The 26,742-nt window shown below is 39.6% G+C and overlaps 1 protein-coding gene across 1 annotated transcript in view; it reads right to left on the bottom strand.

Annotated features, from left to right (window-relative positions):
* The window catches only part of grk6 (G protein-coupled receptor kinase 6), a 70,138-nt gene that overhangs the window by 16,500 nt on the left and 26,896 nt on the right, over window positions 1-26,742 (bottom strand). Inside the window, exons 3-7 of the mRNA XM_030745776.1 lie at window positions 18,638-18,750; window positions 14,800-14,877; window positions 12,571-12,671; window positions 5,755-5,847; window positions 791-854 (exon numbers count right to left, since the gene is read on the bottom strand). Coding sequence (XP_030601636.1) covers window positions 791-854; window positions 5,755-5,847; window positions 12,571-12,671; window positions 14,800-14,877; window positions 18,638-18,750 — 449 coding nt within the window. The remainder of the gene's footprint in view (window positions 1-790; window positions 855-5,754; window positions 5,848-12,570; window positions 12,672-14,799; window positions 14,878-18,637; window positions 18,751-26,742) is intronic.

Raw genomic sequence — 26,742 nt, forward strand, 5'->3', positions numbered from 1 at the left:
TCTGAGGGGGTAGAATAGGAGGCACTCATGTAGGTCACGAACTGTCAAAAAATGATGTGAAAATGTTTATTTTATTCCTTGTGGTTCCGGTAAATCTGACAAATTGTGATCCAAACCAACCAAACTGACCCTGACTTAATGTTCCTCTATATCTCATGACCCAGTGCCTATATGCCTAATCAGTCATCAGTGTGTGGAATAAAAAAGACTCTTCTCATTAGACAGAGGGCACAGAGACACCATTCAGTGGTGTCTAATGGGATTTAGATGCCTCAGAAAAAGTCCCTCTTTTCAGGGGCCAAAGAAATGATTCAGTTAGACACTGAGCTTCTCTGCACTGTTACACTGTTTAAAACCTTTAAGGCATTTTTTTTAAGTCTGGCCTCACTGAAACAGCACAGATTTCGCTGAATCTAAATAAGTGGAAAATAATTTAGAATTTTTTTTCTGCCTTTTGCTGCTTTGGCCAGCATGGGGCACTATAAACACATATACAACCTTAGGCTTCTTAACCGTTGAAATTTGGAGCTCTTATGTTAATTCTAGCTCTGCTCCTATACTTAAATCCAGCAAAAATCATATCAAACAAGTCTAAAACTTCCTAATTTAATAACTCGTAAATTTTCATTCAAATTTTCAGAGACACAGATGGAGGCAGAGTATCTAAAGCTCTAACTCGGCTGCTCAGTACGCCTTCGGTACAAAGTGTTCAGAAAGATGTTTTTAATGATACTTTTCCAACATGCCAGATTATAATTAAAGCAAAGAAACAAAAACTTTCAGTACTCACCTCTCCAAAGCCACCTTTTCCTAAAACTCTGTACTGTCTGAATGTATTTTTCGTCACTGGTTGCCTGTTGGACAGAGAAAGAAACTCATGTTCATCAACTGAAAAAATATCGTACACGTGGATGTTTAGGAAAACTGTTTAATGAGGGTACGTCTGAACCATGATTTAAAGCTTTAAACAAATGCAGCCCAAATCTGTTAATATTCACAAATATTTCAATCACTTCTCCAATGAAAAAATAAATAAACTAAAAAAATGCACTTTTGGACACCTGTACCTGCATCATGTTATTAAAAAAATTTTGAAAAACCACTACCCACTGGCCCACTTGGTCAGCTTTCTGGGGCAGTAGGGACAAATAAGTGATTTATTTATTTATTTCTGATAGTTTAAGACTATATTTTTTTGGTCTTAAACCTTAACTAATTCCCAGTGTCGGTTTAAATGATCAACCACTGACAACCTGAATTAGTGGCTATCCTCTAAACTTTGCTAGAAGTGGTAACAGTGAGTGTCTACTTAGTACAGTATGTTGTTTTGCCCTCCAGGTGAGAGTTACTATAATAATAACATGTTATGGGAAAACTGTAAGATATCAGCAGCTCTGGATAGCTCCTGTTTGAACAGTGCAGTGGTTTGAAAGGTAGTTTTCCTGTCAGCAGCCAGCTGTTGGTAAATGGATTGCAGAGACCCACAAACACAGTGATAATAAACACCTGCAGCACTGATCTGGACCCTCCTGGGATCAGCACTCCCATCTCATCACCCCTTCTGAGCATTTTGGTCAGTCAAGCAGGTAATTTAAATGGACCCTGGGGCATGGGCTCATTAAACCCAAATGAGTCATTTACTGTTTAATAAGCCCTGAATTAATAATTGGAATTGGTTTGTGTATATTTGCATTCAGCACATGTGACATCCTCTGTGCTTTTAATGGCAAATTTACCTGCCAAACATTGATTTAATGTCTTCAGATGGAAATCACTGGAAACCTGGAAAGTTACTAGTAACAACAGCAGCACTCTCTCTGCAACCCTGCATGCTAAAATATGCAGTATGTATCAGTTTTACTTTAGTCTTTTTACTAGCAATGTCTGAACAGACTGTAGTGAAATTAAAAAAATGGGACCAGCTCTCCTGGTTGTCTCTAATAGCTTGTGGACTGATTTGATGAAGTGACACTATGCTTACTTCCAAGTTCCTTTCTTAATTTCCCAGCATAAACAGTGAGCGACACTAGCTCACATTAGCTTACAAATGGAGTATACTAATCATGAACATCTACAAATGACTATCAGCACAACAGAGACTCCAACACATAAAGACAAAAAACAAACATGGATGTGGCTTCAGATTTAGATGGAGAATCTGTTGCTGAGCAAGCAAGCTAAGATCAGCTATAGCTAGCTGCTACACAGTATATGCTAGCATTCTTGCTAACAGATGAATTACAAGCTAAACGAAGATCTAAAGGTAACCTAAAGCAGTGAAGCTGGACAGGAGGCTACACTATTATTCCTGAATTACTGGTATTACTTTAAGCCCATTCTGGCTGCACTCCTGCATGTTCAGCTGCTTTCTCTCAGCCATTCCCCAGCCCTGCTCAATCAGTGCCATTAGTCTGTAGGTATATACCTCTCTTGAATTAGCCAGTCTGCTTGAGTTTCCAGTCTGAGAGTAATGTTCTTGTCTAGAGAAACTTTTAAAAAGTACGAACATTGTAAAATTACTTTGCCATCTGTTGTCACATTTGTACTCTCATCATTTCAAACTACAAGAATTTATTTATCTTCAAGTTTACCACTTAAATCCAGCTGCTCAGATTTATTTTGTCTCCTCCAATCTTTATACCTAAGAAACTAAAATGCTGGAACTCAGAGCTGTATTTAAATTGTGACCGGGTAGCTTTAGTTGAACATTAACTCAAATTTAGGCCTTTGAATAATAGTACCTGGCCTCAGACCAGAAGGCTGGAACATATAACCATAGCTCAATGAGGTAATATGTTTTATAATGCTCTGTGAGACCAAAAGCAGGAAGAAAAAGCCTACACACTTTACACTGAGCATTTATATGTTTTATATAGTTGTCTAAGTTGGGGAATGACACTGTTAGATGAAACTGTCCCCATCTTTAGTCCTGATTTTACTTCCAAGTTCATTTGCAAGAAATTAAAAATCTTTCAGCTTTTAATGGCAGAGAGGCAGGAATTCAGGGAATCTAGATAGACTGAATCCTGTGGGACCCCACATGGTATAAAGTGAGCAGCTCATGAAGTAACATTATCAACGCTGACCGTGAACATTTCAAGAGGTAGGATGAGAGCCTTTCCACCCAGGCCAACCCTGTTTCTAACTGTATTTAGGGGATGTGTATGGTTATCTGTGTCATCAGCTTCCATTAGTGAAATCACAAATATTTCTGAGCCAACATACAAGTTGAGGTTAGATTTACTCTTAGTTATTTCTCTCCCTGACAACTGTAGCAGCTTCTGGTCCATTTTGGACCAGTTTGGTTCCACTGGACAAATCAGTGAAACATATTACTAAACTATAAGTGAGACAAGTTTTATATTGTCCTCTTAGAATGACTGAAAATTATGTGTTTTTTTTGTTTGTTTGTTTTTGTTATCATAGTGGCTTTGTTCAAAGCTATTTCTTGGCTCAATTTTTGGTTTTGTGTATGTAAAGGCTGATTTTGTTTACTGTTCAGATCCTGTTTCATGAGGTGTCAGTTCTTGGCCCCTGTGTTTCATTGTTATGCTGATGAAACACAGCTGTATTTTCTGGTGATGGGTAGTAATGTATAAAATACATTACTCAAATCTTATGGCTCTGATGTTTAAAGCTGGATGTCCAGTATACCCATACAGTATAAGTGGTATTTTGGGGGAAAGGGTGAACAATTTTTTTAAGCTGGTTCCTGCCTTCTGCCCGCTGGTCTGTTTTTCTTTAATCTAAGGGCATCATACAGGTAATGGTGACTACAGCTCTTACTAGGAGACAGCAGAACCTTAGTTCTTCCCCTAATAATAACTACATGGAGAAATCCTGAATGGCCACAACTCTGTCAATCAGCACCCCTGCAGCCTGGTACTCAAAACTTGAATTGACAAGTTCGAAGACAAAAACCCTCCACAGTTCTTGGAAAGCTGATCATGTTAAACATACAGTTTGTTTTTTTTTTTTTTTGATAAGCAGCATGTGAGGCTGGAATAAACAAGTCTCATGTTTTTTATCTGCTAAACATTGATCCCTGTGAGATTCCCTGGCTTCCCAAGTGTGTTGTTTCCACTAATCCATCATGAGCAGCAGTTTAAACAGTGACAGCAAAACAGTCTACAGGATCCAGATTTTGTTTATGGCATCACATAAGTTTTCAAAGTGGAGACTGGGAACCACTGGAGATGCAAACAAACTGGAGAAAACTACCAATGTACTCTGTGTCTGCTTACTCCTCCACCAACAAATTAACAAAGCACTCATCAGACAGCAGAGCGCGTTTACAGCTGAATACCAGGAATCAGGATCCTGGTATTTCCTGGGAATCTTCATCAAGAAAACTTCCTGTGGGAAGTCTAAATTTTGGCTTGTGGATATTTTTTTCAGTGCTCAAAGAAGAAACTTTTTCTTCCAGTTACTCTGCGTGCTAAACTGGCAGTACAGACATGGGACAGTATTCTAAGCATAAAGCTAAGGTCAGAAGATCCCACCTTGAGTAGTTTTGTTCCATCCTTTACATAGCTTCAGGTCACTTTATAATTAGCCAGCCATTTCCAAAGAAGCCACAATCAAATCTTAAAAACCTTTGCAGCCTACCAAATCACAACTGCGGCACACAAGACACAAGAATTTCTTTTGTTGTTATTTCGCAAACATTTGCTAACAGCTTCCTTTTTACTTTTCTTGCAAATGAATAATTTTAAGTTAAAAACTTTATTTATTGTAAATTTCATTTGGCCAAACTACAGTACTTTCATAGACCACCAGGGGGAGACAGCTCACACTTTGAGAATCACTGCTCTTTCTATTTTGTGTGTCTGACATCCTATCAGAGAGCAGATTCTGGCACACTTTGAAAATGCTGTACAGCACATCTGCTGTATATATATTTCAGCCGACCAGCGGGGGGGTGACTCCTTTGGTTGCTATAAGAAGTTAATCTCTGCGGCAGGAACAGTTTTTTTTCTATTCTAGGATCTGTACGAAGTCACAGAAGCCCCATCCACCTGCTGTTAAAACCTGTTTACAAGGGGCAGCCAATCAGAAGAAAGTTGACAGGCAGAGAAGATAAAAGAGTTGTTTTCAGACAGAAAAGCTGCACTGAGGCCCAGTTTAAAATAAAGAAGGATTATTTTAAAGTGTAAGTCATTCAGAGCTGCTCTCTGGAAGTCCAAGAATAGAAATATGCAGCTGGAGGTGAATTACTGCTCTTCTTTTAGTTATTTGGGAGCTGTTTTTCAGGTGTCACTGAAACAATTTGGAGGCATTTTTGTTATTTGTTGCCTGAAATACTGCTCTGTGAAAACATTTTGAAAATATGATTAAGACTCGGGCCATTCATGTCGCGTCACTCAATTCATCAGAATTCCCTCAGGTGCCGTTTCTAACTCTGCAGAATCATCTTAAGATTGCAGCAGAAGCCTTTTCAGGTAGCTATCCCACTGATAATGTTCAGCAGAAAAGTGAAACCATTGAGCAATTTCAAATTTTGAAATGTGTGACGGTGATTTTGTTTTGGAAAGACTGTTCTCACCCTTGTTCACCCCCCACCCCCCCTCCAAGCATGTTCATGCTGGTTCTGTGGTGGGGTTTAGTGCCTCTGAATATGCCAGAATGCCCGAGTGAGTTTTTAAAGTGGTGTGTAAAGAGATTAGGCTGATCTGAAGAAGCTGCTGCAGGCAGAAAGCAGAGGAATAGAGACTCAGCTTGAGAAAGGGAGTGTTGTTTATGATCAAACTTTACCTCTCCAGCCATTTCCACTGGAGGAACCTGTTGTAGTACATGCTGTCGAGGTAGTCTGCGAAGGGCGCCATGCTCAGGTAGTCATGGATCAATCTGGGAAACACACAACATACAACACCTCTCAGTTTCTCACTGAATTCACTTTCATTACTGAGAGCTCTGTGATTTTTGCTGTGACTGCAAACTGGTTTCTTTGGATTTGGGTGAACATCATGCTGGGCTCTAAAGGGAAATTACAGTGAGTACGGAAAGTATTCAGACCCCTTTAAATTTTTCACTCTTTGTTTCATTGCAGCCATTTGATAAAAATCAAAAAGTTCATTTCAGTTGTTATTAATGTACACTCAGCACCCCATCTTGACAGAAAAAAAAACAGAAATGTAGAAATTTTTGCAAATGTATTAAAAACAAAAAATTGAAATATCACATAAGTAAGTAAGTATTTTCTGGCATCTTAGCCACGTTATATAGCCCCACCCACTTGCTGTAGGCCTATTTGAACACAGCTTTATTGTGACTAGAGATGTTGCTGGTGGGAGTCTACTAAACTACTCGGATGGGCTCAGAGTAGTGCTGCTACTGCCCCACATCATTGGAGGGGTTCAAGCATCTGATTAGGATGCCTCCCTGCCGGCATCCTATGTGAGGTGTTTCAGGCATGTCCTACAGGGAGGAAAACCTGGGCCAGGACACGCTGGAGAGATGGTATCTGTCGGCTAGCTTTGGAACGCTCATCCGTGGATGAGCTGGTGGAGATGGCCGAGGAGAGGGAGGTCTGGGTTTCTCTACTTAGACTGCTGCATCTGCAACACGAATCCGGATAAGCAACGGAAAATGGATGGATGGAGAGAGAGAAATCAGAGTAGCTGAGTTGTGTAAATGGCGGAAAACTGAGTGACCATTAGCTTTAAACACACACCCAGTATTTGTACATCCGGTTCATTAGACTGCACAATCTATCTGCACCCAATAATCACGTTCCTTGAAATGTGTCACTGTAATGTGGGGCTCATTGCTTCAAGTATAATTTTGCAAATGCACAATGAAAGTTTAGTTTGCTTTAGGGGAAGTGCAGCCCTGCAGGTTACCACTGACTGACCAGGGTCGGGGCGGGACACTACAAAGTGGCCTACACAGAGCCTGAAATGACCTCCTATCAGCTATAAAATGACAGGCGATGGCTGAGCTGCTTTACATTTGGCTGTTATCTTTGAACCACAGAGTTCAGAGTTCAGGTTTTGATACCGTAGCAGCAGTCAGTACTTAGTTCTCAATGTGAGAAACAAACTGGCCTCTGTGCTGCATCATGCCTACACAGCAAAGGTGAAGAGAGCTGTTGGAGGATGTTACTCAATCTGCGAGTGTTTGTAGAAAGAGGTTCTTCCTCATCAGAGAAACAGATTTAAATGTATTTTTATTATTTTTACATCCTGCTCAAGTCAACCTTTTCTTTTTTTAATTTTATTCTATCAAATTTGCAGCCATGACAAACCACCACCACGGTCAGCTATGAACCGAACTTCCATATTTGGGAAATACTGCAAATTTTACAAAGTGTATTACAGGAGTCATTAATTAACTTCTTTTTTTTTTTTTTTATATTAATTAACTTCTGAAAGGCATCAGAGAGGAACAGAAAAGTAGACTGAACATTTAATCTATTTTTATTTTACAGGCCTTTTTGTGTCAAGGAAAGGAGAAACCTCAACACAATGAGGAGGATGAGGTAGTTATAGAAGCCTGTTGGTGACTTTATTAAAATAAAACATATGTATGAACAATACTGATATTACTTTGGGTTGCATTTTTTTCCCTTAATAATGCATCTTTATTTACATTTTGTCATGAATATTGCTAGAATAAATGTTTTTTTAGTGCTACATTTAAATTATAAAAAAAAAAACACTGCAAAATACTGCTGACCACTTTGAAAAGAAAACATTCATTTTAATTTTCATGTGGTCTCAGAAAACCCAAACCAGTAAAAAAAAATTCTATTGGGATTTTATTTTTATACAAATAAAACAAATTTGGAAATGTGTATTTATATTAGTATTATGGAGTTTCAGTTTTATTTGCAGGGTTACAGTACGTTATCATTTTAATTAACTCCTCTATAGGCTTTGATTAAATTAATGCTATTTGTGATCAAAAATAAACACGTTAATTAAATAAAAAAAACTGTCATTGGTCATTTTCAACCCTGAGTTTAATGTGCAGGTGCAGTTGGTCCTGTGCATGGGTACTGGCACCACGGGGTGGTGTCAAAAAAAAAAAGGAATAAAAACACTGGGTATAGTTCTTTGTGCTGTTGTAGGTCCTTTAGTTCAGCTCCTACTGCAAAAAAGTCCAAAAGAGACAAAGAACTTAGCAATGAAAACTTCAGCCACTTGACACTTTTTGACCGTGGCAACTTTTTAACCGAACAAGTTATATACTATTAGCTTCTTGAAGCACTGCATGCATGTGCGTCTGTATTGGCTGCATAACTAAAACCTTTCACTATGCCTTAGACCTACACAAAATGCCACCAACACGGGACAGGCTTGAATCGAACCCAGCACAGGCCAGCCTGTAAGGCCAAACCCAGGGCAAACCTCATTCTTTCTACAAACTGGCATGTGACCAGTTCAGCATGTCTTAATGCTTTAGGCTTACAGAGAAGCATTAGCCAAACATAAGCTTTAATTTTTGCCGACACACACACACACACACACACACCCAGACCAACTTGGCAACAATGTAGCTAGCTAGCTACACTTTGCTGCTCAGTGTGGACAAAGCATTACTGTTACCTAATCTTTAAAGGAAAAATGTATGTTGGGAAACCTGAGCTAGAGCCACATATTTCATATCCAAAAATACTCAGTTAAACCTTTTTCGAGGGAGGACTTTTCAAGCAGCTGATTGTTGACTTGATGTATCTTTGTTCCTCAATTCAGTCCTCCTGTGGGCCAATCACAACCCCATACACTCATGACTCAAGTCACAAATTTGAAAAAACTGGTGACTTTAGCACCAATGACTTATAAAAAGCAAAGCTGTGGAGACCTCTGACTTTGCCCCCACTGGTATTATGGGGTTAAAGACTTCAGATGGTGCTGACATCAAAGCCAGGCAGCTGCAGGGCCTGCAGTGTTTATCAGAGACCAGGGCCGAGATATTTTTGTGCTAATACTGACACCATCAATACAAAGGGATGTTTTATTTCAGGCAAAATGGATAAAGTCGGTCATATCTGCACAACTCAACCTCTCACATTTGACATTAAGCAGCAGTTTCTTGCTGTGCCTACACAAGCAAGGCATTGTTCAAATGAGCACTGATTCACTGTCCGAAATCTGAACTCATCATACCCTACAGAAAACCTGTAGCTTCTCAAATGTAAATTATGACATTTTCAGCTTAAAAACTCAGGGACCTTAACTTAGAAGTACAAAAATATCCCTTTTTGTATTGCTGGTTGCATCTAAAAAACCATAAAGATCAGACCAATCACACATCACTGTCCATCCACCCATCGTCTTCAACTCATCCAAAATTGGTTCGAAGTTGCAGGTCCTCGTGTCCATTTTCCACTTCTTTCTGGGGGACCCTGTGGCATTCCCAGACCAGATGAGAAATATATAATCTCTCCAGTGAGTTCCACCTGAACCACCTCAGCTGGATGATGAAGTTTTGTTTTAATGAATATTTCCAAAAGTTCTCAATGAAATCAGATTGTGGGTTAAACTCAAATTTGAAGTTGAGATGGGAGCTGAAATGTGAATATGACACAAAAATTGCACTACTGTTCTGTCTGTTTAACACTCCACTGTCTTATTTTGTTATCATCTGTTGGTGCCATTACTCGTACATATGACCATCAATGAAGCTATCATCAGGTAAACACTGCCAGCTTACTGAAAGGGTGACCTTTATTTACATTTCTAATATGAATTTTAACAGCAGTGTCTCACTAGGTAATATCTCTAATCTCACAAATCCAGTGATGTTGGGTGCATGTTACTAGAATGTCCTTGAATAGAAAGATCCATGGAGGGGAGACAGAAGTCCACAGCTCAAGAATCTGGAGTATAACCTTGATCTTAGGTGCCTTTGAACATTTAACATATAGGAACGTCCATATCAACATACTGTATGTTGTCCTAAGCACCCAAGCAACAAATCTGTTGCCTAACGTAGTCATGAGTTTCAATGCCTCTTGCAACAGGTGAAAATAGTCCCAAGTTTTGTGCAGGCTACCTAGAGTCATTCGTTTACAAATACTCTCTATATCTTGAGACCCCCTGTGCCCCTTCCTTAGTAGAATGTTGACCAACAAAATTCCAGAAACTAGTCGGTCAACATTCTAGAATTTTGTCAACATTCTGGAATCTTGTCAGTCAATATTCTGGAATTTTGTTGATCAACATTCTGGATTCTTGTAGGTCAACATTCTAGAATCTTGCCAACATTCTAGGAACTTATTTGTCAATACTGTAGAATTTTGTCAACACTCCAAAATCTTTGTGGTCAACATTCTAGAAATTTGTTGGTCAACATTCTAAAATCTTGTTGGTTGGCATTCTAGAATCTTGTCAACATTCCAGAATCCTGTTGTTAAGCATTCTGGAATTTTGTAGGTCAACATTCTAATAATTTTTTTGTAAAAATTCTAGAATCACCCTCCTGTAGGAGGGTCTGCAATGTTGCGTGGAGATCTGAGGCTGCGCCACTGGATTGGCAGACTGGGGTGGTGGTCCCCATTTTCAAAACGGTGTGCTCTATCGCAGGATCACACTCCTCAGCCTCCCCGATAAGGTCTATGCCAGGGTGCTGGAAAGGAGGGTCCGCCTGTTAGTCGAACCTCCAGGATCCAGGAGGAACAATGCTGTTTTCATCCTGGTTGTGGAACACTGGACCAGCTCTTTATCCTCTCAAGGATATTCGAGTGTGCGTAGGAGTTTGTCCACCCAGTCTACATGTGCTTTGTGGACTTGGAGAAGGCATTCGACCGTGTCCCTCAGGGTATCCTGTGGGAGGTGCTGTGGGAGTATGGGATGTCTGTCCCGTTGTTGCAGGCCATTCAGTCTCTGTACAACCACAGTGAGAGCTTGGTCCATATAGCCGGTAGTAAGTCGAACTCATCTCCTGTGGGTGTTGGACTCCGTCAGGGCTGCCCTTTGTCACCGATTCTGTTCATAATTTTTATGGACAGAATTTCTAGGCATAGCCAGGTGGCGGAAGGCTTCCTCTTTGGTGGCCTCAGAATCTCATCTCTGCTTTTTGCAGACACTGCGGTCCTGTTGGCTTCAACAGGTAGTGGCCTCCAGCTTGCACTGGAACAGTTCGCAGCCGAGTGTGAAGCGGCTCTAAGTCTGAGGCCATGGTCCTCAGCCGGAAAAGGGTGGAATGCCCACTCCAGTTCAGGGACGAGTTTCTGTTCTACGTGGAGGAGTTTAAATATCTCAGGGCCTTGTTCATGAGTGACGGGAGAAGGGAACAGAGAGATCGACATTCTATAATCTTGCTGAAAATTCAGGACTTCCTCACTGTTAGGGTTGTTTTTAGGAGTTGTTTTTCCTGCTTTAAAAAGTCTATGTTGTTTTTTTAAAAATATTTCCACATCAGGTAAAAGCATACATGTGAATCACCTGAATTAATTTAATTATTTAAAGGAAGCCTCAAAATTGACAGTTTATTTTATTACAGTTCATCTACTTTTTGCAAAAAATAACAAGCAAGAGTTTTACAGCTCAAGGTCACAAGTCCTCCAGGTCACCTGTGTGCTTATCCACCTTTGCTGCTTCTAATTGGTGGCTGCTCCTCTCCTGTCATTCATCTCCATTTTGATTGGTCTGGTGCCCCAGTCTCTTACACCAACTACTGCTGATCACAGCAGCTGTTTTAAAAAGGCGTCTACACTCTCCAGCAGGGTTTGTCAAACATTTGTGGTTTTGTAAAGTGTGAAAACTGCAGTTAAGTCACGAATTACTCCAGTTTTTAAGACAAATGCTCTTCTAATTATGATGTGGGGATACTAGCTTTACTAGACAGGAATGAAAAAGGACAAGTTAAAGTATTTCTCGACTCAACAAGGTGTTACTCTAGCATGATATTTTTGTCCCGGTGGTTTGTAAATTATAACATAGATCTAATGATGGCAGATTCAGGAAAAGACACCTCAGGCTCAGAATGGATTGCTGATATTACTGTAATAATACCAGGTGGTGTCTTTGATTGACTGGGTCTCATTTGGTTTATTGTTTCAGCTTTTTGAAATCCTGACTCTGGAAAAGGTGAATGTTTCCTTTTGAATTTGCAGTTTAAGTTAAAATTTCTGATTTTCTTTAATACAATTTGTTATGGACTAATTTCACTGGTCTGGATAGCAAAAATCAAACTGGGCCCATGACCTAAAACAAGTTTGACCCTCCTGATTCACACTGATCTCTTCCTTGTCTACTGCCTGGTGCTTGGGTAAAAAACCTCTAAGACCTAAAAGGCCTTTGTTTCCAGTTTGAAGCATACCTGTTTGTTTGATTTTTTTTGCCCCAGGAGGCTGGGTTAGACACTCGTTAAACACGCTTCTTTTCTTTTACTTATTTTCTTTAGTGGCATCCTCTCACCCTGTGAAAACCCAGCTCATTAAACTCTCACAAAATCTAATTCACCTTAATGTTCCTCAGAGTGAGCTGGGGTCCTAATAAGCAGACTAATAAGATTAATCAAACCTAAAATAAGCTGATAAATTGGGGGAAAAATAGCCAAAAGGACAGCAAATTAATGCACCAGTAATAACAATAAATAGCAATAAAACCCCTGTAATCTTACTTGGTACAGTCCTTGAAGAGGTCTTTACAGGCCTCCTGCTGCAGCCTCTCTGTGCACTGAGCCATCATGGCCTCCTCCACCTCAGGCACGTTGTCCTCTGACTGCACAGAAAAAACATGAAATCCAAGTGAAAACAGTGACTCAGCTCTGACTGTAACTCTGAGGAGAGCCGGGTGAATGAGGTTTGAGGCAGAGCTGGGAGGTGATTATTTTCATCTGCAGGTTCAGACTTGCATGTTCAAACTCACACAGGTGGAGGTGGGAAACAGAGACACAGAATCAGCAGGAAACATCAGGGTGGAGCTTCAGTCTAACCTGAGTTCCTGAACTATGAAGCAAGGTCAGGATTTCTTTCTGTTATCTGGCTTCACTGATCCTAATGCTGACAATCAGGCTGAGAGGTCACCTGAAGGTGGTCATCAGCTCGTTGAGTCCACCCGGCATTTATCAATGAAAAAGGTGGAGTTTGCAGCATTGGAGCAAACAAAAACATGGACATGTGGCCAACGTGTGGCAGCTGATTTTAAAAAGATAAAATAATGATATTTGAAAAATGTAAAGGGATTAAAAACATAATTCATTAATGCTGGTCAGGCACATAATCATAACTCCAGGGTCAACCCAGAACCTGCTGGAGAGATTTTATATCTCACCTGACCTGGAAACACCATGGGGTCCCCCAGAATAAAGTGTTGTTGGACATCTTGAATACCGACCTGACTTTGGATAAGCAGACGTAACACATAAAGCAGCTCCTAAGAATCAACGATACCCATCACAGAAAGACAAAAGACTTTAGACCTTCTTCCTATCGAACACAGATATCTGAGGGATCTCCCACAAGTGGTGATCTATGTTCCGGAGATCTGATTGGTCAGTAGGTGGTGATTTCACACCTATTGACCTCTATCTCAAACATAACCTGCTCCAGAGCAGAGAAGTAAACTACGTTCATGACAATGAAATTTCAGGGTGCATCCTGAAGTTACCCTCACAGACCCCGCTTCATAGTTCAGGCATCAGGATCACAGGTGGTTACATCTTCATAAAGTCAGCCAATGAGCATCATCCATCCCTGCGGGGGCTACATGTGAGGCATAGATCATCTTGTCTCACATTTAAAGGACTATTCCCAACATCTGAAATCAGCAGATTGGATGTAATTTTCCCAATTGGATGGAAACGAGCTGGATGGAGAGCTTCCTCTTCTGAGTGACGCGTTCAGGGACACTCTGTAAAGCAGGTGTGTCAAACTGCAGCCACAGTGGGAAATTGAGGATCCCAATATGGGCCAAACATTTAAATTTTAATTTACTGATTTATTTTTTTATGTAAAATGTCCAAATGTTAAAATAGAAGATTAAAAAACTAAAAACCCTTCTGCTATGAAACTGGCAGCAATTAAAAAAACAAACCAGAAAATACAATAAATTTAGCAGTTTGTCTAAAATTCAGTCACCCTGAAAAATTGTAATATAAATAAATAACAAAGCATCAATTATTTTCTAATTATTTCTATTTGTATGTTTTGTAATTTTCTTTATTTTTTTATAACAAATATTTTGTGTAATTCAGTTGTAATTTCAACACTTAATGTTTATATTTTATTTCTAAGTTTTATTAATTTACTTCACTGAGCTGTTTTTATTTTTAGAATAAAATTGTATAATAAATCTATAATGTAAACTTAATCAGGTCCAACTGAAACAGTACAAAATGACAAAAATAAAATCAGACAAAAATAATGTGAAACTTGTGAAGGATTTCTTGAATTTTGGTGTCTTCTTGCAACAAACAGGTTGAAATTTTTGCCCTTGAACGCAGCATTGATAAAAGTTCATAATCGTGTCTCTGATGCTTTGATAACAAGAAAGCTGCTGTGTTTGTAGTCAAATTTAAGGTCATATGTCAAACTGTACTTTAACTGCATAATTCATAGTAATAATTTTATTTAAAAGTCGCAGTGTGCACACTTTTCAGATGTCCTCACGCAGATATTTTATTACTTTTGTTACACATGAAATGAACAAAACTCAGTAGAAACTTTGGCATCTGGGAGCTCTGGTTGTTCAGTTTGAGTTTCTGATCCTGTATATGTATTACTCACTGATTCAGGTCAATAAATAATAAATAAACAAACAAATATCCTACTAGAAAACATAAACCATCAGTATATTCTTAAAAAATCGCTCTGTGACATCAGAACTGACAGGAAACATCAGCGAGTACCTTTGGGTTGAAGTATTTATCGATGAGCTCCTGGCCACACTCCTTCCTCTTCTCGTCCGGCGTCACCTCATAGTCGGCCTGCACACAAATGCACACATCAGCACCAAATACTCAAATAAATAGCACAACAGATCGTATCTGAGCCCAAAACTGTGCTTACTGGAGCCTATTTCAGTGTGTTAATTCACTGCCATGAACTGAGCTTACCGTTTGTTTGTGACATTATGTTCCAATGTTGTTTTTATCCTTTAGTGTGACATATGCTGAATTTCTTTTAAGCTGAAAACTCTAACCAGGAAGCTTTTAGTGCCTGAAGTTAACGGGGTAGTTTTAAGCATTAAACCCAAACAACCAGTATTATCCTAACAAAGTAGCTTTTAGCACTCGAGGCTAACCAAGTACTTTTTAGCAATTGACATGAATTAAGTACTTTTTAATACTTGAGGCAAATCAAGCAGTTTTTAGCACCTAAAGTTAACAAGGTAATTTTTAACTCTTGAGACTAACTAAGTACTTTTTAAGTACAACAAAGTAATTTATAGCATTTGAAGCTAACTAAGGAGATTTTTAACACTTAAACCTTACCAAGCAGCTTTTGGTACTTTGGTCTTCGCCGTGTTGTTCCTAACTTTAGCATTCTGCCATCAAAATATCTGATTCTTCCGTCCTGACATGGATGACACTAATTCAAGAGGCATTTGGTAAAATGGTGATAAAAATTCTCATCTTTCTCGTTAAGACTTTAGAAAGATTGACCTTAAAACGAGATTAATACCACTAAGACTTTTTTACTGTAATGAATTGAGCTTTTTTTAAGGATCTGCTTGAACCCATGGGTTAGGAAAAGGGTTTGGGTTAAAGTGAACTCTTTTTTAATCCAAGCAGATCTACGCCACCAGCAAACATTTTGCATGTATTTCTGTATATGGCCACTAGATGTCAGGTAATTTTAAAATCGAAGTCATGCACAGTCATTAATTTGGATAGAATCTGATGAAAACGTGAATATATGATGACTGCACTGAGAACCAGTAACACTGAATTATTGCTCAGCTGAAGCTCTGTGTGTGTCCACTGCAGCCTCCTCTTGGCTTCAGAAAACCCAGTTTATGAGTTAATTGAAGTCTTTTTGCAGGCTTCCTCCTCCTCACCTGAAGCAATTGCATCTACTCCTCCCTGTGAATAACCTGCTGTAAACTGAGCCTAACTGGAAAACCCCAAAGTGCTTCCTCTCCCCTCTGGCAGCGAGCGCCTATAAACTAATGCTAAGTGACAGCAGAGACAGTTCAAATCTCATTTTCCCCTCTCCATCTCATGCTCTCGTAGGGCTCAGAGATGAGACGGGAAGTGGTTGTGGGGTAAAAGAGAGCGTAATTGCTTCGGATGCAAGTTGAAAACTACAAAGCCATGAGACTTGAGTCAGCTAAGAGGAGCAGACTATGCCTTCCATATGTATCTGACATTACCAACTCACACTCACAAGCCTACGTAGGGACGCACTCCTGACAGCTTTAATTTGTTTTCACTTGTTTCCCATTATTTATGGATGAAATCTCACTTACAGTATCACCAACTAAAATTACCCATATAAGCCCCTGACAGGATTAACATCACTGACCAGGGCAGGTGATATTAAAATAATCCCACAGTTCCCTTGAGAAATAAATCCTGTTTGAATGGATCTTAACATTTTGGTGATTTTATTCTGATTATGATACCTTCTGACAGAAGAGCCGCCCTGATCCCAAAGGTCAAAGTGCTCTTAAAGGCACTGTTTTAATTGTTCAAACCCTCATTTGTTATGCAGTGGGATGGCCGTGAAATCTGAGCCTTTGTACAAAGATTCATGGTCCCCACAGTATGAACCCTAAAAACGCCAGCTTTACCTCTAGCTTCACCAGCTGATGGTTTTAGATCAGATTTGGTTCAAACCGAAATATGTCAAAAGTTGTTGCACTAATTTCTGTTTAACCACTGAATAGGTTTCCCCAGAAGATAAACCTACTGCATCGCACTCAACAGGAGTGGCCCTCCAATCTCATTGTACATTCTGTATAATGACAAATGCATTCTATTCTATTCTATTCAAATTACAGTGATAATCCCCTGAAATTTCAACTGTAACACTGCAAGCAGATAAACGTTTTCAGTGAAATATCACATATTTGCAGGATGGATTGTCATAAAATTCAGTTACAGCCATTTGTGGTCCCCAGAGGATGACCCCTCAATTCTTTAAACTCCAAAACAACCTCCTAATGACACTAGCAGATGTTTTGGATCCATGTATTTCAATTAAATTTGTATATATATATATATATATATATATATATATCCCCAAAAGATAACCACAGATGATTTAGTGATCTTTAATACACAAAGACACCAAGAAATTCACATTCCCCAGAGTCCTCGCCACTCCAATGGGCCAAATCCTTAAAAAAAACAAACACCAACAAATTAATGATTAAAAATGTCACTACAGCACACAGAAACCTAAACATTAGCATTCCCAGCTAAACGCCTAACTCAAACCTTCGCCCTGACAGCCCAAACCTGGTTCTTTCCTGAACCCTTAGTCTGGACCCTGAAGTTGTGAGGACCATCCTGAATGTCCTCACAAAGCCATAACGTTCCCACCTCGATGGTTTTAGATACAGAAACACACTCTGTGATCTCATCTGCTGCAGCAAACGAGTCGCTGCTCGCTCTGCTCCCTTCAGGAATGCCTCACTTACACTTTTTTTTATTCCAACCAGATTTTTTTTTTTTGTTGTGTGTGTGTGTGTGTGTGTGTGTGTGTGTGTGTGTGTGTGTGTGTGTGTGTGTGTCTGTGAGGTACAACATGGGAGGTAGGAAAGAGCGCCTCAGTGACGCAGTTTGTTCCCAGAAGTCAAGAGTTCCTGTATTTCATTAAACAGATATTAAACTCTACTTCCTCCTCCACATATTCAAGTGCTTCGTTCGGGTATTGCAGGATAATTAAACTCGCCATGCAGCTTTTAAAAGGGTCAGTTCACCCAGAGTCTGAAAAAAGAACATTTTCCCACAGTTTATCTGTTTGGACATTTGAGGCAAATTCTTTCATGCTACTCACATCCTGGGAAAAACAGTGCTTATGGTATCACTTTCCTGGTGAAATTCTGAGCCACAGCAGAGAAAAAAGCATAAAATAGGCCACTTTACAGCCACTGTTCAGCAGCAAACAGCAGGCAGACACAGTAACAGTGTGTATGGTAAACGTGGTGCAGCTAAAGAACCAGATTTTTGCATTATTGTGAGCTGTTTGAGACCAAATCACCTAAAAGTGAGTGAATATTGGACTTGTAGTGCTATAATCACAAACTTTAAATCTCAAAGTTTTGGTTATTTGTTAAATTAAACTTCTCCACCTGAATGGGTCTCCAAGGTATTATTCCCTATTTCCTGTCATATATATCCATTTTCATTGGCAGATGCTCATATTAAATATGGTCAAAGTTATTAAAAAAGGAGGTCACACAGGCCAATCAGGTCTGGAATATTTAGTGTACCTCATTATGTGGACGCTAAAGTCTCTCTCTAACAAGCATCAATAAGAAATGTACTGTAGTGCCTTTTAGGGGCATTTTTAGTTCCATTTTTAGTTTTCATGTGAACTTGCTCGTAGCTAGAATGATAAACCCTGGAGTGACTTATAGGACAGGATAAATAAAGTTGTTTTTTTTTTTTTGCTTTTTTTAACTCTGTGTGTCCACCTAAAACAAAGTCTGAATCCTGAAGTGGCCAAAAACCTCCTCATAAAGCTGCTCACACACTTCAGTCAGAGGTCAAAGAGACACACACAAACTCTGCTTACCACAGCATCCAGGAACTTGACGCAGCGCTTCAGCTCAGGTCGAGTCTCGCAGAACTGCCTGAAGAGCAGCCGTCCGATAGGCTGCCGCTCGCAGAGGCTACTGTAGTCCTTCTCTACAGAGACACAGAGGCAAAGAAGGTCAAAATACAAAGACTTGAATAAATTCTAGGTGACCGCCTGGCACCTACACTGATGTAGAAAGAAATTCTCACATATCTGTGAAGTAATATTTAATATCTGGGGATAAAAAAAAATCCATTTTACTTACTCATCGCCACAGGTCACAAAAACATGCCCATTATTTCATCTAAAATCAACCAAATCTGAAGAAAGTTCCCACCTGACCGCCGCAGAATAAGATTACAACTTTGGTATATTTAATGAAGCAATGCTAAATTTTAACTTCGTACTATGAATATTTTCAAAGTTAAAGGCTTTTACTACTTTTTGCTTTTGTCCTGCATTTTTGATCCCTCATAACTTCATTAGTACAGCAGAGAGCCACATGAAATTTTCAGGGCTGAAAAACACATTTAAGCTCTGTTAAACGCTGCAATCAAATCAACACCCACTCCAAAGGTCACACAAAGTGAATTAAACCTTCACAAGAGTCATGGTCTGGGAGCTGTGACCTTAACCTTATCTTTTAGCCTTTAATTATTTACACTTTAGGAAATTAATCAGGCAAAATTTGCTATTGACACTTTTTTTTGGCAAACCTTGTTTTTCTTTTTTTTCCTACCAAATAAATGTTACTTTCTGTACCTTAAATAAGGTTCCTGCAAGTGAAACCCCAGGTCTATGCAAATATACTGATATTTGATTATTATATGGATCACTCTCTGTTATACTGTTGATGCAGTGAGCCAGCACCCTGACCACAGTGAGGTAAAGTAGATGCTACGGCATGTGGTCAATGGGTTTGTTATACTCTTACTGAGCACCCACAGAGCTTTTACACTACGAGCCACATTCACACATAAAATTCACACAGGGCCATATTCTATTAAGTGCTTTAGTTAAGAGACACACTGATTGATACAGTTTGAATGCTTGGACATGTGGACTCCTCATGTCCACATGTACAAGCATTCCTCGTGAGGAGGAAAATGTTTCCAGGTGTGAGACAAAAAGGTCGGGCGCTAAGGAAAAATATCATGTTCCCTTTTCAGGAGCAGTCCAAGTCCAAGTTTAGGCAAGTTAAGATGGTTGTGCATCCTGATTTTTGACAGAAGAAACCAAAACTTTCCTTTGCACACAAGATCTGGACAGTGTTCAGAGAATCAGGTCAGAAAATGTTTTCAGTCTCACATGTATAAGAAGCTTAATTCATCAGTCATGCTGTTTATCATTACAGCAACTGGCATGTTTCTTTCATGCACGAGGTATCATTTAGCAGAAACTGACTATCTGTAATTACATTTCAGATATCTAAAACTGCATTTTGACTAGACAAAACTACATTTTGACTATCCAGAATGGTAATTTAAGATATCCGCAATTACATTCTGACTAGTAAGAATAATATTTCAAGATATCTTCAATTACATTTTGACGAGTCAAAATTTCTTTCAAGATATCTCAAATTACGTCACCAGATTTGTCATTTGATGGGTCACACAAAACATAATTAGAGATATCTCAATTTACTAATACGTTTAGTCATAAATCAATTTCAGATATCTGGAATGTAAGTGTGGTGAATCGGATTTTATGTTAAAACGGCCTGCCATAGATTCACCACACTTACATTCCAGATATCTGAAATTGATTTATGACTAGACGTATTAATAAATTAAGATATCTCTAATTATGTTTTGACTAGACAAAATACCTATTTGAGATATCTCTAATTACATTCTGACTAGTCGAAATGACGGCAGATTTACCATTCATTTGTATGGCGGCTTCAATTCAAGATATCTTCAATGAATTACTGACTATCTGAAACTCACATTTCAGATATCTACAACTGAATTATGACTGGTCATAAAGTTAATTCAAGATATCTTGTTTTTTATTCTGACTAGTCATAATTCTAATTAAAGATATCTTAAATGACACCATATTTCGAGATATCTTAAATGTATTTTTAGATAGGCGATAAATAGTTTTGACTAGTGCAAATTAAATTCTAGATATCTTGAAAGCAAATAATGACTAGGCAAAACTAAATTAGAGATATCTAGAACTGTAATTTTGACTAGTCAAAATTCCTTTTAGGATATCTCAAAATGAATTACAGATATCTTGAATTAGACGGCTTTCCTATTTAAGATATCTTAAATTAACAGTCTGACTAGTCAGAATCACGTTTGAGATATCTTGAATTACGGAGCATTTTGGCAGAATGTGTGACCCGTCAAATGACGAATCTGGTGACATAATTTGAGATATCTTGAAAGGAATTTTGACTCGTCAAAATGTAATTGAAGATATCTTGAATTATTATAATTACTAGTCAGAATGTAACTGCGGATATCTTAAATTACCATTCTGGATAGTCAAAATGTAGTTTTGTCTAGTCAAAATGCAGTTTTAGATATCTGAAATGTAATTACGGATAGTCAGACAAACAGATTTTATGTTAAAACGGCCTGCCATATTTTGACTAGTCAAAATTACAGTTCTAGATATCTCTAATTTAGTTTTGCCTAGTCATTATTTGCTTTCAAGATATCTAGAATTTAATTTGCAATAGTCAAAATTATATATTATATATTATACATTTAAGATATCTGAAATTAGGGTGTCATTTAAGATATCTTTATTTAGAATTATGACTAGTCAAAATAAAAAACAAGATATCTCGAATTCACTTTATGACCAGTCATAATTTAATTGTAGATATCAGAAATGTGAGTTTCAGATAGTCAGTAATTCATTGAAGATATCTTGAATTGAAGCTTTGAAGAATTTTTGAAAATAACTAAATCTTCACTTATCCCCTGTAAGCTAACACCGATTTGGAACAATCCAGATATTTGTCAGAAAAAGAAAATGCTGAATTTTCCGTTATGGCGTGATAAGAGTGTAAATACTTTAGAACATATTATCCAAGATGGAAACCTTATTACATTCCAAGAACTTACGTCAAAATATAGAATTGGCAACGGTAGATTTCTGGAATATCAACAACTTAAGTCCATTTTACAGGGAAGATTTAACCTTAATCAGTTGAATCTAGAAATACCTACATGGGTAACAGAATTTCTTAACCTCTATACCCCAAAATTGTTGTCAAAATTGTATAAATTATTACTGAAAACTAATGATTCAGTTTCCCTCCCAATTGCAAAATGGGAGCGTGATCTTTCTGTTAACCTAGATCAAAATTTATGGACAGAAATATGTTTAAATATCTTCAAAATGACTAAAAGACCCCAAGTACAACTTTTACAATATAAAATTCTCCATAGAACACACTATACTGGACAAAGGATGTTCCAAATGGGCCTTACACATTCAAACATATGCACCCACTGTACAAGCAATTCAGAGGAGAATTATCTACATGCTCTGTGGTCTTGTGTACCTGTTCAGAGATTTTGGCAAAGGATATGTAAAGACCTATCCACATGGTTTAGCTGTCGCGTCCCAACTTCCCCCAGACTATGCATCTTAGGTGACATCAGTGAATTAGTGATGGAGTCAAATATGTCACACATAGTTCTCACCGCCTTGTGCATCGCTAAGAAAACTATCCTTATGAATTGGAAGTCAAAAAATAAACTATGTATTACTCAGTACAGAAATTTATTAATAGATTATGTTAGTTTAGAGAGAATGTCTGCTTCATCTAAAGATCAATTGGAGGAATTTGACTCTCTTTGGTTCCCACTGATCAGCTCCATTACTTAGTGGGGGTGGTTGGCTGTTGGTTCTGCCCCTGAGGTGCTTTGTAGGCGGTCGGGTGGGAGCTCTGGGGGCCTGTGTAGCTGGTAGCCTCCTGAGACTGGAGTCCTGGGGCGACCTTCTGGTGATGTCTGTGTGCCTGTTCTAGTTGATGGTGGTGGGGGCTTGGATGGTGCTGCCTTGCGGTCCTGGGGTGTGGTCCGGGGTGTTTGGGGTGATGGGTGCCGGCCCCCGGTCGGTTGGCTGGTCTTCCCTGGGTGGCTTGGGGGCTGGGCCCTGGGGCCCCGGGCCTGGGGCCGTGCCGGCTCCCGGTGGGTCCCCCCTGGCGCTGGGGGGTCTCTGCTGTCCCGGGCGCGCCACCGGGTGGGGTGGGTTGACCTAACCTGCGTTGGGACGTCCGGTCTGCGCTTTTGGGGCCCTGGGATGCCTGCGCTGCCGGGGGGTGGGGACGGCGGTGGGGTGGTTGGTGGGGACGGGGCACCGTATTTCCAACTCAGGCCAGCATGTCCTGTCGCTTGTTTGTGTCTATTGTTGAGTGAATGGGCGTCTAGTGAGAGTGGGCTACCCTCTATGATGGGGGCGGTGGCACCAGTCTCAGGTGCTGCAGTGCTCTGGGATGCTGTCGCCATGGCCCCGGGCTCACCCCTCCCTGCCCTGTGCTAGGGTGTGGGAGGTCGGGGTGCTTACTGAGCCAGTGGACTGCTGGCTCTCTTCTTCCAGGTTAGGTGGGGTTTTTTTTTTTTTTTTTTTTTTTTTCTTCTTCCACCTTCCTGGTCTTACCCCCCCACCCCCCCGCCCCACCCACACACACACACACACACACATACTACACGATACATATAGGACCTTTGGGGCAGGCATGTTACACAGAGGTTGATGAGGGGCGGCCGCTGAGGTGGCCCCATTCAGATCCTCATTTCTGTCTGTCCCCAAATTTTATTTGCATTTTAGACATGGAGGGTTTTTGGGGGGGCAGTGTGGGCGAGCACTGACGTCCAGCAGTTGGTGCTTGTGGCACAACTGCCCCCTCAATTTTAACTGCACCCTATACAACTCATTCATTCACAACATAAACACATACACTTATAAGTTGGGCGGGGGGAGGGAGGGGTGGGCCATCTCACACCCCGATTTCTTATGCCTCGCCCGGGGTCGGGGTCGGGTGGTTCCTTGGGGACCGGGCTGGCGGCATCTTGGGGTCACTGTTGGCCCTGGGGTGGTTTCCGCTCCCATCTTCAGAGAGTGGGTAGCTATGGATGAATGTGTGTCTTTGTATTTGTCACAGTCTTCGTGAGTATGGGTGGGCGAGTGAATATGGTGTATCTATGTTTATATGTGTGTGGGAGAGTGTGTTTGTGTATAAATGTGTACATGGGTGTGCTTGCCGGTGTGCGTGTGGTTGTATGTTTGGCTGGACCTGGGTCTGGGCCGGTGGCTTGCCTCCTGACCGCTCCTTGCTGGTTGCCTCTCTTCCCCTGCCCCCCTGGGGTGTGGGTACCTCCTGGTTCCTGGGTGGGGCCGGATGTTCTGATGTGGGTGGTGACCTGCTCCCCTGGGGGCTGCGGCGCGGGGCTGCGTTGGCTTCTTCGGCGAGGGGGGGGGCCCTGCGGGGGCTTGGGCGGCCCTTGGGTGCCGGGGGCCCTGGGGCCCTGCTGCCGGCCGTGCGGGGGGCTGGCCGCTGGGGGGGGCTGGCTTCTCGTTGCCTCGAATGCTCTGGTGCCCTTGCTCCTTGGCTGCTGGGACTCCATCTGAGACCTCCGTCCTCCGTCTGCTGGGAGGGGTGTACGGTTGTCTTTGGAATGAGTGGCCGCGGGTCTTCGTAGGTCTTGATGGGCTGCTGGTGGCCTGGGCTTCCTGGGATTCTCTTTGCCTGCCTCTGGGTTCTGATGGGCGGGGCTGCGGCTTTCTGCCTTCATTGGTAAGTACATTTCATGACACAAACACATATACCCACATAATGACACAAAATGATTGGTTTGTATAACTATTCTTCTTTTATTTTTATTTATTTATTTATTTATTTATTTATTTTCCCACACAATCTTTAATTTTGCAGATATTGTCAATATCTTAAGTTTAACAAGTGGCTAACTATTTGGTTTACTTACTTGCACTCTTTCCTGTTTCTTTTTTCTATTTTCTCTCCTTTTTTTTCCCCCTTTCTTCTTCTTCCTCTTTCCCTTTCTCTTTTCTTTCTTTTCTCTTTTCTATTTCTTAAGCCTGTCATTTCTGGCACAATTTGATAAATAGCATGTTAAAATAATTCAAATAAAATAAAGGATTACACAGTAACAAGAGGAGCCTATAGAGAACCTATAGAGCTCATCTTGAAATAGCAAATATGTTTGGCACAACAATGCATTCAGATCACAGTTCTGTTTGCAAGATCTGCCAGACATGACAGGCAAAAAAAAAAAAAAAAAAAAAAGAATTATGACTAGTCAAAATAAAAAACAAGATATCTCGAATTCACTTTATGACCAGTCATAATTTAATTGTAGATATCAGAAATGTGAGTTTCAGATAGTCAGTAATTCATTGAAGATATCTTGAATTGAAGCTGCCATACAACTCAATGGTAAATCTAACATCATTTCGACTAGTCAGAATGTAATTACGGCATCAATTAACAATTGGATAGAAACAGCTACACTGGCTCCTTTTTTTTTTTCACAGTATTAATATCAGCATTCATTCTGAATAGTAAACCTCTGTATGAACTGAATCATCTGTAAACGTTTCAGCTGTTTTGCACAGAAAACACTTTTTGATTTAATTTGAAGCCTTATTTGACCTTTTGGACAGAGGCCAGTTTTATTTATTTGAACATTATATTTTCATTTAAAAATAAAAATTGCACTCACTTTAATATATATTGTTAATTTGATATTTATTGCGATAGTCACATTGATGTTAAAAATACATTTGACTAGTTTCAACCTCATATTTTTATGAGTCATTATTTTAATTGTGAGAAGAGACAACAAGGTGACGTTAACAGGTGCATAGGCTTGAACAGGTGAGGTAAGATTGAAATAATCGTTGACTAATTGACTAATCGATAAAATAATTGACAGATTATTCGACTACCAAATTAATCTTTAGTTGCAGCCCTGTTCTAAACCTAACCAAGCAGACTGTTGTTTCTAAGCCTAAATGAGTAGTTTGTTGTCTCTAAATACTAACTGGGTAGTTTGTTGTGGTTAAACCTAACCAAGCAGTATGCTGTTTCTAAATCTAACTGATCAGTTTGTTGTGACTAAATCTAAACAAATAGTGAATACAAAAATGGTCCAAAATGAGACTTTGAGTGGTTGAAAGTTGGGTCTGTTTTTTTGCCTCCTAATGTGAACATTTTTGTTTTAAAGTGGAAACTTAAATGTTACAATATGGTTTACATGAGCTGTTACATAGAAGGATAGAAACAAACAACCAACAAATGATGATTGCAGAGTTCAGGTTCACCGTTAAATTGTACACGCCTTATCAGAAATGGGCTTGTTTCAGAGATTCTCTAATAATAAATCACTATAATATGTGTGCTTATTTAATTTAGACCTTTATAGCCATGTCTTAATTGGATTTAAATATTTGTTGTTTCATATGTACTGGATTAAGGGATTTTTAGAATGCTAGAAAGTGAGGAGGAAGCTTGTTGTTATAAATATCATAGATTTTTTTAAAAAAAAGGTTCTGAGGAAGGAAACGTGAACAGCACATTTGTAAGGCTCCAGGAACTGTTGTAAAAGACTGAATGCAAATGCTGAAATATTTTTTATGGAAATAAAAGAGCGAGCGTCACTGTGAAAAGTCCAGACTGAGCTGCTGTATTGTTTTTGGTGCAGATCCTGTGAATGATGAAGTGATGATTGATGATCACTGATAAAGTACACCTTTTTCTGACTGACTGAAGAGTTTTGCTGGTCTGTTTGCCCTTTTCTTTTTTCTCCTCTCATACTGTGACCTCTTTGATCTTCAGTGAATCACATTTGCTTGTTCATAAGCTTCCTAAGTCGCTTTGCATCTCTACGAGTCACAGATGCAAATCCACATTTCCTTGTTGGCACTTCTGTTTTTTACCCAAACTGCAGCTGGACAGATAACGATCCCCATGTGGGTATGATTATGATTTTTATCTGGATTACATGTGACTGTCATTTTATCAGCATTAAAATACCATGTAAAATGTAAAATACCATGAAATGCAGCATCAAACAACAGCTCATGTAAACAGAAATCAAAATCTTTAG

Source organism: Archocentrus centrarchus, chromosome 14, assembly GCF_007364275.1.
Source record: "Archocentrus centrarchus isolate MPI-CPG fArcCen1 chromosome 14, fArcCen1, whole genome shotgun sequence".
Lineage (NCBI taxonomy): Eukaryota > Metazoa > Chordata > Actinopteri > Cichliformes > Cichlidae > Archocentrus > Archocentrus centrarchus.